This window comes from Budorcas taxicolor, chromosome 16, assembly GCF_023091745.1.
Source record: "Budorcas taxicolor isolate Tak-1 chromosome 16, Takin1.1, whole genome shotgun sequence".
Lineage (NCBI taxonomy): Eukaryota > Metazoa > Chordata > Mammalia > Artiodactyla > Bovidae > Budorcas > Budorcas taxicolor.
Genome location: NC_068925.1, coordinates 71,470,705 through 71,486,482, shown reverse-complemented (window position 1 = coordinate 71,486,482; position 15,778 = coordinate 71,470,705). Strand labels below are relative to the sequence as shown.

Here is a 15,778-nt window from a genome sequence, read left to right as displayed (position 1 = left end):
TCAACATCCCCTGAAAGGAGTTCAGGGTGGAGATCAGAAATAAGGCACTCTGTGCTTGGGAAAAACCCACAAGAACTGGCCTTCAGATAGTCAGATGTTTTCAGGTAAAGATTTTATGAGCCCAAATTCTTGCATCTTCTCATACCTAGAGAAACACTAATGTCACAAACCAATGTCTAGTCCTGATTCGCCTGGCTAGCTCCTCAGCAGCTTTTCTCCTTCTATTAATCTTTGGGCCAAGTACCTTTAACTTTCTTATTGTTTCTTCTAGAATACAACAAATCTCCAAGCAGTAGTATGACTAGAATGTTACCTGGTCAACACCCAGACGATGCTGAAACAAGCTGCCTTATCACTCCATGGACTTTCATCTCTCTCTGTAAATGCACCCTGACAGAGAGCAGGCAAAAGGAACCCAGAGCTCCACTACACCCCTGTACAGCCTGAAGAAGCCAGAGCGGTCATGGCCCCTTTTCCTTTGAGACTGGGTTCCCAAATACCCAAGAAGTGAAATAGGTAGGTAGTTAGACATGAGCAGGGTATCAAAAGAGGCCAAAGAATTGGCCCTAAAAATAGAAGGAGGAATGTGGTGACCCAAGGACGAAAGAGCAGATAAAACCAAGGAGGGTCTTGGAATGCAGGAACAGAAAAACCAGACCCTTATCCTTTCCTCCCCCATGGAACAGTATATATTACATACTATATACTGTGTATATTATATGGACTTCCCTGGTGGCTCAGACGGTAAAGCGTCTGCCCGCAATGCGGGAGACCCAGATTCGATCCCTGGGTCAGGAAAATCCCCTGGAGAAGGACATGTCAACCCACACCAGTATTCTTGCCTGGGAAATCCCATGGATGAAGGAACCTGGTGGGCTACAGTCCATGGGGTCGCAAAGAGTCGGACACGACTGAGTGACTTCACTTTGTGTATATTATATATACAGTATTAATGGCACAGTATAACCTGTCTCCCCTCCTATCCCATAGAGAGAATGTATTTGTTCTACTCTTTTCCCACCCAGTATACGTGCCTCATCCAATCGGCAAATGACTGCAAGACCCCTATCCCATTACTTGTACCCTGGGTATAAAAGTGGACTAACCCTGGGATTTCTTTGGAAGGAATGATGCTAAAGCTGAAGCTCCAGTACTTTGGCCACCTCATGCGAAGAGCTGACTCATTGGAAAAGACTCTGATGCTGGGAGGGATTGGGGGCAGGAGGAGAAGGGGATGACAGAGGATGAGATGGCTGGATGCCATCATGGACTCGATGGACATGAATGTGAGTGAACTCTGGGAGATGGTGATGGACAGGGAGGCCTGGCGTGCTGAGATTCACGGGGTTGCAAAGAGTTGGATACGACTGAGCGACTGAACTGAACTGAACTGAAGGACCCCCATTCAATGTCGGTTCTCCCATGAGCAGGCCCGCTATTCTAACAGCATCTCCCACTCTAATAAACTTTACTTTCCCTCTCACTCTGTCTCATGCCTGGAAACTCCTTTCCAACCCACGCCTGGACCATGACATCTATGAAATTTTCGCTCAGATATGCAACTTAACTACCTAAGGGTTAGTATACTCAAAGCAGGGAATGCGTGTTAATTTCCCCTAGTTTGAATTCCCCTCAGGGTGTACTGTCAGTGAGCGCAGTGCAGTGGGTTGAAGCTTAATCCTTACAAACCTCTTCAGACAAGCAACTTTTTTTTTTTTTTTTTTAAATTTGGGAGGCTTGCTGTGGCTCAGCTGGTAATGAATCTGCCTGCAATGTAGGAGACCTGGGTTCGATCCCTGGGTTGGGAAGATCCCTTGGCGAAAGGAAAGGCTACCCACTCCAGTACTCTGGCATGGAGAATTCCATGGACTGTACAGTCCTTGAGGTCGCAGAATCAGGACACTGAGCGACTTTCACTTTGTGGCCTCCCTGGTGGCTCAGATGGTAAAGCGTCTGCCTGCAATGTGGGAGACCTGGGTTCAATCCCTGGGTTGGGAAGATCACCTGGAGAAGGAAATGGCTACCTACTCCAGTGCTATTGCCTGGAAAATCCCATGGACAGAGGAACCTGGTAGGTTACAGTCCATGGGGTCGCGTAGAGTCGGACACCACTGAGCGACTTCACTTTCACTTTGTGGTGGTATAAACACAGGTGCACAGATGGACGGGGTTTGTCTTGAAATAAGAGTTCAGGGGTTGTGGGTATTTAAACCAATGGGCCGCCAATAGGGTAGGAAAGAAGATACTAGGCTGGGGTATCCCTCCGTCTCGTCGCGGGCGGTGCCATTGCCTGATCCTCGTTCATTGCCGGGCTCAGGCCGGCGACGCGGGTCCGGGTCTAAAGTGGAGTCTCCCTCCCAGGATTGGAGCCCGGGTCTGACCCGGAAGCTTTCCCGCGACTCCGGAAGCAGAGCCCAGCGGCGGAGGCGCCGCCGATGAGCCGCCGCCCCCTCGCCGCCTGGCTGCTGCTTCAGAGAACCGCGGCGGCGCCGGGTTGCACTGATGATCCCCGGCAGGCGGCGGCGGCAGAGGCGGCGGGAGGATGACCTCTCCCCGCGAGCGGGGTGCCGATCTGGCCCGATTCTACACTGTCACCGAGCCCCAGCGACACCCGAGGGGCTACACGGTGTATAAGGTCACCGCCCGGGTGAGTGCAGTTGCCGGACGGGGTTCGGAGTCTGACCAGGGACGAGAGACCGGCGTGGACCCTGGTGTGGGGATGCCGGATGCCAGGTTGCGCCTAGTGCCGGGACAGGCGCCCGAGGTGGGGACTTCAAAAAGGATGAGGTGGGGGCAGAGCGTGCGAAGTCCCGGATCGGGCTCGAAATGGTCTCAACAGTGTCCCCTTCCAGGGTGGGGCAGGCGTTGATGATTTTTAATGGATGACTCAGCCCCATCCCACTTGGACTTTCTCTTCCGAGGCTGAAATATGCAGAAGTGGTTTTGCTTGTCTCCTAGGGATAATGCAGGTTAGAAAAAAAAGTTAAATTGATGTACTATTTGACTTATATAATTAAGGGTATTTCTTCCCTTCCTTCTGGGTTGCACAGAGGCAGATAAACCCTTGGGAAATATGTCAGTGGTAGGGCCACCATCCTAGGACCTCTGTAACTGGTTGTGTCTTTTTGCCTGTGAATTTTTCGTGGTTTTCCGTAGGAGACATGAGAAATTCTGCTGAGGGTGTCTTGTGTGAGTTGTCTTGAGAGCACATTTGAAAGTTGTGAGGCTCCTTTACATCGACTAATTGATACAGTTTTTAGTACCCACTTTGTTCATGTTTGATTGCTCTTACTTTGAGTTTTAGAGTTTGCATCTTCCTCCTTGAAATAAGAGTAATAAAATTAAATATATTAAATACAAATTAGTATTAAAATTACATATATTTAATGTATTATATGTAGTATGAATGTATGTGTGTATTAGGCATATGTACACATCACCCAGTTAAATCCTAATTTTAATGGAGAGGAAACTATGGTTCAGGAAAGTGTTGTAGCTGGCCCAGCTTCACACTGTAAGGAAGTAGCACCTCTGGGGTATGAGTTCTATTCTGTTTAACTCTAAGTTGTAAAAAAAAAGTTTAAGAATTACCTTCATCATTAATTGTTAAAAAAGAGAGGTACAGACAGTAGTAATATTAGAGTATACATTTGGGGGATGTAGTACTCTTGGGGGATAGATCAGGAAGTGGGCCTTGACAAGAACCTTAGAGGTTAAATAGATTCAGATCCGCAGAGTTTGGGGCATGGGAATGGCATGTGCTTTTTGGAGTTGGTGCACAATTCAAACAAGTGTAAGAGGATAGGACAGACAAATTTGTGTAAATGTAGTAAGACCAGGCCTGGTTATTGCAGAGGGTTGTACCAAGAATAGAGAGAAAATTGTTACTCTCTGTTTGCAAGTAAGGTTGTTATATAGGTGGAGTGTTAGTTTCAGCTTAAGAAAAAATTTCAAGATTAAAGGTGCTCTTACTGTAGCCCCCTTGAAAGCTTCTTTTGGCTCTTCAGAAACCTAGACTTGGTTTCCTAACATAGTTTGTGAAATTAGAACAATTTTCAACATACTTAATGCCCTAGCTGTAATGTTCCCCTCATAGCACCCTGTTTATCTCCTATTATAACACTTACCACAGTTATAATATATTGTATTAATCTGTTTGCTTGTCTCTGTCTCTCAGATTTAGAGCAGGTCACTATCATTGGTGTTTATTTCCTTTTATATCTCCCAAGGCATTGTGGGGCACAGAGTGCCTAAAAATTATTGTTTTCCTCTGTGTTTTAGGTAGCACATTTACTAAATGTTTAGTTTCAGGTACTATGAGCTCTGAGGGTGACAAGGCAGCATAAAGTATGGTCCTTCTTTTCAAGGATACCCCTAGTAGAAGATGGTTTACTGTACTTGAAGTCTAGTGCGAGGTAGAAAGTGTTAAATGCTATAAGAGACTACAGAAAAGAGCTATGGGGTTTCAGAATACCGAGTTTCTGGCTCAAGGGATCAGGGAACATGTACCAATTAAGATAGATGGTGAGAGATGGGAAGAATCTAGATGGGTGGGATAAGTGGAAAGGGCACTGCAAGGAGAAGGAATATGTGAGTGTGTGTAGAACTTGAAGAAGAAACTGAATATGATTATTACTTGTAGTCTTTAGGAATGGTTAATCTATTTGAGATCTTAAATATCTTTTTTCAAGCTGTCAACTAACATATGACAACATCAATTAGAAGATGAAGTAGCACATTGCCTGTTCTAACCAGATCCGTGTAATATGCATATTAGTTACCGCTGTGGTTATTTAACTGGAAATTGCTTACACTTGTCTTTTTTTTCTCCTTGTAAATATTTGTGTCCTCATTTATTGCTTGTGGTACAGATTTTGTTTTCTAATTTTAAAGATTGAGGATTGATAAAGAGATATACTTTTAAAAGCTTCATAGTATAAAATACAAGTAAATTATTTGTTATTTTTTGAGACTTAACGAGAAAAACATCTTACCTCAGGAGAATTAATCAGGTAAGTAGTGCTCCCCTGACAGAACTTTGTGAGATAAAAATGTCCTCTTTATGTTTCCAATTACTGACTGACAGATTTTTAAGGAACAATCTCTATATTCTTGATTCTTGCAAGGTTCTTTATGTAAGAATAGAATTAGAATCATTGGAATTACCATTGTTAAGTATTGGTTGGCATAAGAGCTGTTTCATGTTCTTAAATCTCCTTTATCCTTTCTTTTCCCCCCAGTTCTTTGGAAGCTGGCAGGCTTAGATAACCTTATGGCCAGTTACAAGCTTGCTAATGGATTTCCTAGTTAAATCCTATGTTGCTTGTTGATTTTCATCTTGAATAAGTACTTCTGTTCAGCATTTGAAAATTCTTTTGTAGATTTCCATTGATTAGTTAAAGGAGACGCAGATGTAAAAGAACCATTCACATAGTGTTTTTGGTTGTTTCATCATGCTAAAGTTTACAAAATTGTATAAGGTAATATAGATTTCTTAACAGTATTAAGTAAATAGTAATTCTTGCCTGTATTCTTTCATGAATATGAAAAGAAAATCTTGTTTCTATTATTAAAAGACAATGCTGCCTTATGACTTTCTTTCTGTTGAGGCATAATTTATATGGAGTAAGATTCACCAATTTTAAGTGTACAGTTTGACGAGTTTTGACGTGTGTCTGTAACTGTGTAACCACCACCGCCACAGTCATCACTGCGGCAGTTCCCTCATGCTCCTTTGCAGGCAGTCCCCTCTCCCCACCCCCTGTCCCTAGGCAGCTGCTGGTCAGCTTTCTGTTGTTGTACTGTGCTTTTTTGTGGAGGAGGGAATTGGCTTCTTTAACTCAGCAGGTTTATTTGAGATTCATCTATATTGTGTATTTTTATTCTCCTTTATTGCTGACCAGTATTCCCTTGCGGGCTTCTCTGGTGGCTCAGTGGTAAAGAATTCAGCTTCAGTGCAGGAGAGCAGGGATTTGATCCCTGGGTCAGGAAGATTCTTTAGAGGAGGGCATGGCAACCCACTCCAGTATTCTTGCCTGGAGAATCCCATGGACAGAGGGGCCTGGCGGGCTATAGTCCGTAGGGTCACAGAGTTGGACCTGACTGAAGCGACTGAGCAAGCATGCACATTCCCTTGTATGGTTATCCTATAGTTAATCCTTCCACGTTTGGGTTGATGGACATTTGGATTGTTTCTAGTTTTTGGCTCTTTTAGATATAGCTACTACGGACATTTATATACAAGTCTCAATGAATGTGGGCTTTTGTTTCTCTTGATAGCACACAGCCTTATTATACCTTTGTAAGTAAGTAAGTGAAGTCGCTCAGTCATGTCCAACTCTTTGCGACCCTGTGGACTGTAGCCTGCCAGGCTTCTCCGTCCATGGGATTCTCCAGGCATGAATACTGGAGTGGGTTACCATTTCCTACCTTTATACCAAGCTGAAATCTGATAGTCTTAATCCTCTTTCTTTCTCAAAATTGTTTTGGCTATTCTAGATTGTTTGCATTTTTAGAAAAACTTTGGAATCAGCTTATTAAACTGCAAACATGCCTACTCAGATTTTGATTGGAGTTACACTGAGAATGTGGGGCTTTCCTGGTGGCTGGTGGCTCAGTTGTAGAGAATTCATTTGCAATGCAAGAGCCAAAGGCTATACAGGTTTGATCCCTGGGTCAGTAAGAGCCCCTGGAGGAGGGCTGAGCAACTGACTCCAGTATTCTTGCCTGGAGAATCCCTTGGACCAAGGAGCTTGGAGGGCTACAGTCCCTAAGGTCCCAAAGAGTTGGACACAACTGAAGTGACTGAGCAGGCAGGCACGCATGTTGAGAGTGTAGATCAGTTTTAGAATTGATGTCTTTAGGTAATATTGAATCTTCTAATCCATGAACACAACTTTTCCATTTATTTAGCTCTTTAATTTGAGCAATATTTTCCAGTTTTTAGTGTGCAGGTCTTGCACATAATTTGGGTTTGTTTTCAAACTATCAGAATACATAAGGCTATTTGACATAGCTAACGTTTGTTGAATATTAATAGCACATACTTCTGCGGTGCTTAGTGTGAGTCAAGCTCTATTCTAAGCACGTTATATAAATTAGCACATTTTTCATAGCAGTGCATGAGTAGGTGCCATCATTATTCTCACATTAGGAGAATTCCTCACGTGAGGAAATTGAAGCACCTAAATGTTACATAACTTGCCTAGGCTCACACAGCAAACAAGTGGTAGAGTTTAGATTGGAACCCTGGTAGTCTATCTGTCAGAGTGCTTTTAATCCCAGTGCTGTGCTGAGTTCCTAAACACACTTTATTAGAGGCTGTGGATATACTGTAGTTTACTAAAGTGATATTTACTAAAGCAAATATTAATAGAAGTACTCAGCTTGACTTGAATCTGAAAATTGCCTCTTCCAAAGCTTCAAATTCAAGCACTATTTGTATTGCTTGGAGGGAAAGTGAAAGTGAAGTTGCTCAGTCGTGTCTGCCGATTCTTCTGTCCATGGGATTCTCCAGGCATGAATACTGGAGTGGGTTGCCATTTCCTTCTCCAGGGAATCTTCCTGACTCAGGGATCCAGCCCAGGCCTCCCGCATTGCAGGCAGACGCTTTAACCTCTGAGCCACCAGGGAAGCTTTGGAGGGAACCTGCTTTCAATTCCTGACCACATTGTTGTATAGGCTGCTTGTGCTTGGAAAGATAATTATCTGTAGTTTCCTAAGTATGCTGGTACACTGGATTTTTCCTGTGTGTGTGCGCACATGTGTGCGTGCTCTGCTGTATCTGACTCTGCGATCCCATGGGCGGTAGCCAACCAGGCTCCTCTGTCCATGGGATTTTACAGGCAAGAATACTGGAGGGGGTTGCCATTTCCTCCTCCAGATCTTCCCCACCCAGGGATCGAACACGCATCTGCGTCTCCTGTGTCTCCTGCATTGGCAGGCGAATTCTTTACCACTGGGAAGCATGCTTTCTTGCTTCTCTGTTAGATGTGGTTTTCTCAGTCTGGAATGCGCTTCCATTTTTTCTTCGCAATCGCTGCTAGTCTCAGGTGACCTCTCCTGCCCTGTTTCTACAGGAAGCCTTTCTTAAATGGAGAACTCTGTGTATTGTATCCAGTTCAGTTCAGTTGCTCAGTCGCGTCCGACTTTGCGACCCCATGAATCGCAGCATGCCAGGCCTCCCTGTGCATCACCATCTCCCGGAGTTCACTCAGACTTACGTCCATCGAGTCCGTGATGCCATCCCTTTCTCCTCCTGCCCCCAATCCCTCCCAGCATCAGAGTCTTTTCCAATGAGTCAACTCTTCTCATGAGGTGGCCAAAGTACTGGAGTTTCAGCTTTAGCATCATTCCTTCCAAGGAAATCCCAGGGTTGATCTCCTTCAGAATGGACTGGTTGGATTTCCTTGCAGTCCAAGGGACCCTCAAGAGTCTTCTCCAACACCACAGTTCAAAAGCATCAATTCTTTGGTGCTCAGCCTTCTTCACAGTCCAACTCTCACATCCATACATGACCACGGGAAAAACCATAGCCTTGACTAGGCGGACCTTAGTCAGCAAAGTAATGTCTCTGCTTTTGAATATGCTATCTAGGTTGGTCATAACTTTTCTTCCAAGGAGTAAGCATCTTTTAATTTCATTGCTGCAGTCACCATCTGCAGTGATTTTGGAGCCCCCCAAAATAAAGTCTGACACTGTTTCCAATGTTTCCCCATCTATATCCCATGAAGTGATAGGACCAGATGCCATGATCTTCGTTTTCTGAATGTTGAGCTTTAAGCCACCTGTTTCACTCTCCTCTTTCACTTTCATCAAGAGGCTTTTTAGTTCTTCACTTTCTGCCATAAGGGTGGTGTCATCTGCATATCTGAGGTTATTGATATTTCTCCCGGCAATCTTGATTCCAGCTTGTGTTTCTTCCAGTCCAGCGTTTCTCATGATGTACTCTGCATATAAGTTAAATTAGCAGGATGACAATATACAGCCTTGACGTACTCCTTTTCCTATTTGGAAGCAGTCTGTTGTTCCATGTCCAGTTCTAACTGTTGCTTTCTGACCTGCATACAGATTTCTCAAGAGGCAGGTTAGGTGGTCTGGTATTCCCATGTCTTTCAGAATTTTCTACAGTTTATTGTGATCCACACAATCAAAGGCTTTGTCATAGTCAGTAAAGCAGAACTAGATGTTTTCCTGGAACTCTCTTGCTTTTTCCATGGTCCAGCGGATGTTGGGAATTTGATCTCTGGTTCCTCTGCCTTTTCTAAAACCAGCTTGAACATCAGGAAGTTCACGGTTCACGTATTGCTGAAGCCTGGCTTGGAGAATTTTGAGCATTACTTTACTAGCATGTGAGATGACTGCAATTGTGAGGTAGTTTGAGCATTCTTTGGCATTGTCTTTCTTTGGAATTGGAATGAAAACTGACCTTTTCCAGTCCTGTGGCCACTGCTGACTTTTCCAAACTTGCTGGCATATTGAGTGCAGCACTTTCACAGCATCATCTTTCAGGATTTGAAATAGCTCAAGTGGAATTCCATCACCTCCACTAGCTTTATTCGTAGTGATGCTTTCTAAGGCCCACTTGACTTCACATTCCAAGATGTCTGGCTCTAGATTAGTGATCACATCATCATGATTATCTGGGTTGTGAAGATCTTTTTTGTACAGTTCTTCCATGTATTCTTGCCACCTCTTCTTAATATCTTCTGCTTCTGTTAGGTCCATACCATTTCTGTCCTTTATTGAGCCCATCTTTGCATGAAATGTTCCCTTGGTATCTCTAATTTTCTTGAAGAGATCTCTAGTCTTTCCCATTCTGTTGTTTTCCTCGATTTATTTGCATTGATCGCTGAAGAAGGCTTTCTTATCTCTTGTTGCTATTCTTTGGAACTCTGCATTCAGATGCTTATATCTTTCCTTTTCTCCTTTGCTTTTCGCCTCTCTTCTTTTCAGAGCTATTTGTAAGGCCTCCCCAGACAGCCATTTTGCTTTTTTGCATTTCTTTTCCATGGGGATGGTCTTGATCCCTGTCTCCTGTACAATGTCACGAACCTCATTCCATAGTTCATCAGGCACTCTATCCATCAGATCTAGACCCTTAAATCTATTTCTCACTTCTACTGTATAATCATAAGGGATTTGATTTAGGTCATACCTGAATGGTCTAGCGGTTTTCCCTACTTTTCTTCAATTTAAGTCTGAATTTGGCAATAAGGAGTTCATGATCTGAGCCACAGTCAGCTCCTGGTCTTGTTTTTGCTGACTGTATAGAGCTTCTCCATCTTTTGCTGCAAAGAATATAATCAATCTGATTTCGGTATTGACCATCTGGTGATGTCCATGTGTAGAGTCTTCTCTTGTGTTGTTGGAAGAGGGTGTTTGCTATGACTAGTGCGTTCTCTTAGCAAAACTCTATTAGCCTTTGCTCTGCTTCATTCCACATTCCAAGGCCAAATTTGCCTGTTATTCCAGGTGTTTCTTGACTTCCTACTTTTGCATTCCATTCCCCTATAATGAAAAGGACATCTTTTTTGGGTGTTAGTTCTAAAAGATCTTGTAGGTCTTAATAAAACCGTTCAACTTCAGTTTCTTCAGCGTTACTGGTTGGGGCATAGACTTGGATAACTGTGATATTGAATGGTTTGCCTTGGAGACGAACAGAGATCATTCTGTCGTTTTTGAGATTGCATCCAAGTACTGCATTTCGGACTCTTTTGTTGACCATGATGGCTACTCCATTTCTTCTGAGGGATTCCTGCCCGCAGTAGTAGATGTAACGGTCATCTGAGTTAAATTCACCCATTCCAGTCCATTTTAGTTCGCTGATTCCTAGAATGTTGACATTCACCCTTGCCATCTCTTTTTTGACCACTTCCAATTTGCCTTGATTCATGGACCTGACATTCCAGGTTCCTATGCAATATTGCTCTTTATAGCATCAGACCTTGCTTCTATCAGCAGTCACATCCACAACTGGGTATTGTTTTTGCTTTGGCTCCATCCCTTCATTCCTTCTGGAGTTATTTCTCCACTGATCTCCAGTAGCATATTGGGCACCTACTGACCTGGGGAGTTCCTCTTTTGGTATCCTATCATTTTGCCTTTTCATACTGTTCATGGGGTTCTCAAGGCAAGAATACTGAAGTGGCTTGCCATTCCCTTCTCCAGTGGACCATATTCTGTATTCTGTGTTGTATTAGGTTGGTGCAAAAGCAATTATGGTTTGCATGGTTGAACTTTGCTGTTTGATATTGGAATACATTTTTAGATAAATGTGGTTATGTTAGACATCATTTTAATGCCCTTTTCTTGCTTTATGTTTTCTTGTTAATGACTTAGTGAAAGTGAAGTTAGTCGCTCAGTCGTGTTTAGTTCTTTGGGACCCCATGGTCTATAGACCACCAGGCTCCTCTGTCCGTGAGATTTTCCAGGCAAGATTACTGGAGTGGATTGCCATTCCTTTCTCCAGGGGATCTTTCTGACCCAGGGATCCAACCCAGGTCTTCTGCATTGCAGGCAGATTCTTTATTGTCTGAGCTATCTGTTTATATTTATTTTAGACTAGGGAAATGATGTTAGACAAAAAGCGCATTCTAATGATTTTCTCATTTGAGTTCAAAGTGGGTAGTAAAGCAGCAGAGAGAACTCACAACATCAACAACGCTTTGGCCTAGGAACTGCTAATGAACATACAGTGCAGTGGTGATTCAAGAAATTTTGCAAAGGAGATGAGAGCTTTGGAGATGAGGAGCATAGTGCCAACCAGCAGACGTTGACAATGACCAATTGACTGCAATCATCAAAGCTGATCCTCTATGACTACACAAGAAGTTGCTGAAGAACTCAATGTTGACCATTCTATGGTTGTTTGGCATTTTAAGCAAATTGCAAAGGTGAAAAACTGAAGAAGTGGGTGCCTCATGAGCTGACCAAAAATTTTTAAAACTAGTCTTTTTGAAGTGTTATCTTTGCTTATTCTATGAAATAACAATGAACCATTTCTCAATCAGATTGTGACGTGCAACAAAAAGTGGATTTTATATGACAGCCAGTGATGACCAGCTCAGTGGTTGGACTGGGGAGAAGCTCCAAAGCACTTCTCAAAGCCAAACTTGCACCAGAAAAAGGGTCATAGTCACTGACTGGTGGTCTGCTGCCATTCTGATCCACTACAGCTTTCTGAATCCCGGCCAAACCATTACATCTGAGTATGCTCAGCAAATTGATGAGGTGTACCAATAACTGCAGCGCCTGCAAACGGCATTAATCAACAGGATGAGCCCAATTCTTCTCCATGACAGTGACCAACTGCATGTCACAAACCAACACTTCAAAAGTTGAATGATTTGGGCTACGAAGGTTTGCTTCATCCTCCATATTCACCTGACCTGTTGCCAAACGACTACCACTTCAAACATCTTGACAAGTTTTTACAGGGAAAACGCTTTCACAACCAGTAGGAGGCAGAAAATGCTTTCCAAGAGTTCATCGAATCTCGAAGCACAGATTTTTATGCTAAGGAAATAAACTTATTTCTCATTGGCAGAAATGTGTTGATTACAATGGTTCCTATTTTAATTAACAAAGATGTGTTTGAGCCTGGTTACAATGATTTAAGGTTCACCATCGGAAACCGCAATTACTTTTTCACCCACCTAATATATCCCTCCATTAAAGCCTTTACCTTATTGTACTTGTTTGCGTCCTCTGAGGGCCAACTGTCTTCTATTTTTGGTGCCTAACACAGCCTGGATATAGTAGGGATTTGAGAGAAGGCTGGAAAGAGGCAGTGTTTTCCTTTCTGTTATCTTTTAAATTAACATACAGTATAATTGATATTTTGTTGTGTAATTTTATGAATCTTTACACATGAATGGATTCACATATCCTCTGTCATAATCAGGAAGCAGAACAGTTCCCATCAGCCTCAAAATCTCCCTCTGCTTTCCCTGTTTTACATACTTTCCCACCTCTTAGTCCCTAGCAGCTACTGTTCTGCTCTCTCCCTCTATACTTTTGTCCTTTTGAGGGCATTTTATAGAGAATCAGAGTAATTAACCTGTTGAGATCACCTTTTGCCTAGTTTTTTCAGTGGGTTTGTTTTCTTATTGTTGACTTTTAATAGTTCTTTTTTGAATGTAAGTTTTTTGTCAGATATATAGTTTGCAAGTGTTTCCTCCCAGTATGTAGCGTATCTTTTCATTCTCTTAACAGTGTCTTTCACAAAGTAAAAATTTTTAATTTTGGTGAAGTCTAGGTTATCATATTTTTCTTTTATGGAGGAAAAATAGGCTTTTTGTGCTGTATCTAATAAGATCTCTGTTGACACCAGGTTTTAAAAAATGTAAACAATTCCTGTTTTCATCTTGTTTATTGACAACTTATATGCTCAGATATTAACATTTTAATATTAAAGATTTTTATATTAATTCTTATTTTGGCCTCACCCCAGGGTTTGCATTGGAGAAGGAAATGGCAACCCACTCCAGTGTTCTTGCCTGGAGAATCCCAGGGACAGCGGAGCCTGGTGGGCTGCCGTCTGTGGGGTCGCACAGAGTTGGACACGACTGAAGCGACTTAGCAGCAGCAGCAGCAGCAGCAGCAGCAGCAGCAGTTCCCCAACTAGAGATTGAACCTGTGCCCCCTGGGTTCAAAATGTGGAGTCCTAGCCACTAGACTTCCAGAAAATCAGTACATTAACTTTATAATTAAGAATTTTTACTTTCTTTGAATTTTGATTGGAAAATAGTTGTTTCCCTGGTGTCACAGTGGTAAAGAATCCACCTGCCAATGCAGGAGATCGAACCCAGGTTCTGTCCCTGGATTGGGAAGATCCCCTGTAGAAGATAATGGCAACTCACTCCACTATTCTTGTCTGAGAAATCCCATGGACAGAGGAGCCTGGTGGACTATAGTCCATGGGATAGCAAAAGAGTTGGATACAACTTCACAACTAAAAAACACCAATAGTATAATAATTGGTAGAATTTAAAGTGAGAAAAGCAACTTTAGCAAAACATTTATTGAGTATACCAAGGTAACTTGCTGCTATAACTTTTATTTTTGCTGCAAAGATTTTTTTTTTTGGACGTGGACCAATTTTTAGTGTTTGTTGAGTCTGTTACATTTTTGCTTCTGTTTTATGTTTTGGTGTTTTGTCTGTGAAGCATGTGGTATCTTAGCTCCCAGGACCAGAGATCACACTTGCATCCGCTGCATTGGAAGGCAAAGTCTTAACCACTGGACTGCCAATGAAGTCCCTGTGTTAACTAACATTACAGATTTTTATTTTCCTTGAACTTTGATTGGAAAGTAGTTTACCTTAGAGTAGTGCTATAATAATTGGGAGAATTTGAAGTGAAAAAAGTAACTTTCGCAAGCGTTTATTGAGTATGCAAAAGTAACTTGCTGTTAGTTTCTTTATTCTCCTATAGATTTTGGGATTTTAATAATGTAGAAAATATTTCTTACTTTCAACATATTACTGTCATAAGCAATTACTAGAAAGTTGAATGTCTAAAATTTTCCCCACTGACTTATCTGTCTTAATGGGAGTTCTCTCTCTTCAGAGTACTAAAAAAAATACTGTAAAATATCCAATTATGGTTTGTGCAGGTGCTTTCTCTTGGGTCCTGACTACCTGGCTGGCAAGTGATTAACCAACCCAGGTATCCTTGCCAACCAGTGACACCTGCAGCTCTGTGGGGAAAAGAGGGGGAGGAGCTGAGATGCAGGTGATGGAGGGGGAGGGGGAGGGGGGTTGAGTTTGGTAAGGGGATGCTTGTCTCTGTGAGCTGGGGTCACTGTTCCTCTTGCCAGAGTGTGTGTGTGTATGAAAAGCAGTTTAAAGATGTCAGTATGTTTACATGAAGGTGGATTTTATGAAAGTCAAATGTCTGAAAGTCAGGATTGCATGCATTACACAGATGGATGTTCCATTTGGTTTGCCTAATCACCACAATGGGAAATGTTCAGTATAGTGTAGCCTTACATTTCTGTATACCTTATTTTTTCTCTTCTACGTTTGGAAAGTCATATCTTTGAGAAATAAAATGTGTGGGGCATGTCTCTGTTTTTCATTGAGTTTGATTATTTGTGTCGTGACAGTTTTTTTAAAAATATGTTACTTTTGTTAATATTTTATCCTCTTACCTCTGCTTCTGCCCCGAACTAGCAGCTGAATACTGATAGTGAAGTGGCCATCAGAAGACCTGATTATTATAAATTGCTCATAAAAGTAGCTTTTTAAAATTTATGTTTAAATTTGTGATATAAATCATGATTATATGATTATAAATCATATGATTTCTGTTTGTTTCTGAAGGGACTTATTTTGTGATCATTTTTGGTAGGAACTATAACGGTTAGATTGAGTAAATTTTGTAGTTTTGTTTTCCAGTAGCCATCTCTTAATCTTATGAAGATGACAGTTCTTTTGTGTATTCGAGTTAAGAGATTGATTTCAAATCATTATCATGATAATTAGAAAAGAGTGCTTTTGACTTTGACTATTAAGGAAACTAGTCACTAAGTCGTGTCTGACTCTTGTGACCCATGGACTGTAGCCCAAAAGGCTCCTCTGGCCCTAGGATTTTCGGCAAGAATACTGGAGTGGGATGCCATTTCCTTCTCCAGGGAATCTTCCCAACCCAGAGTTAGAACCGGGGTCTTCTTCACTTCAAGCAGATTCTTTACCAGCTGAGCTACCAGGAAGGCTCCTTAAGGAAACTAGGTAATAACTTGGTAAGAAGTAGATAAAAGAAGTTAGCACTGGGCA

At 42.2% G+C, this 15,778-nt stretch overlaps 1 protein-coding gene across 1 annotated transcript in view; it reads left to right on the top strand.

Annotated features, from left to right (window-relative positions):
* Positions 1-2,515: 2,515 nt before the first annotated feature.
* RPS6KC1 (ribosomal protein S6 kinase C1) overlaps positions 2,516-15,778 on the top strand; it is a 211,964-nt gene continuing 198,701 nt past the window's right edge. Inside the window, exon 1 of the mRNA XM_052653436.1 lies at positions 2,516-2,647. Within this exon, the coding sequence (XP_052509396.1) occupies positions 2,543-2,647 (105 nt within the window). The 5' untranslated portion in view covers positions 2,516-2,542. The remainder of the gene's footprint in view (positions 2,648-15,778) is intronic.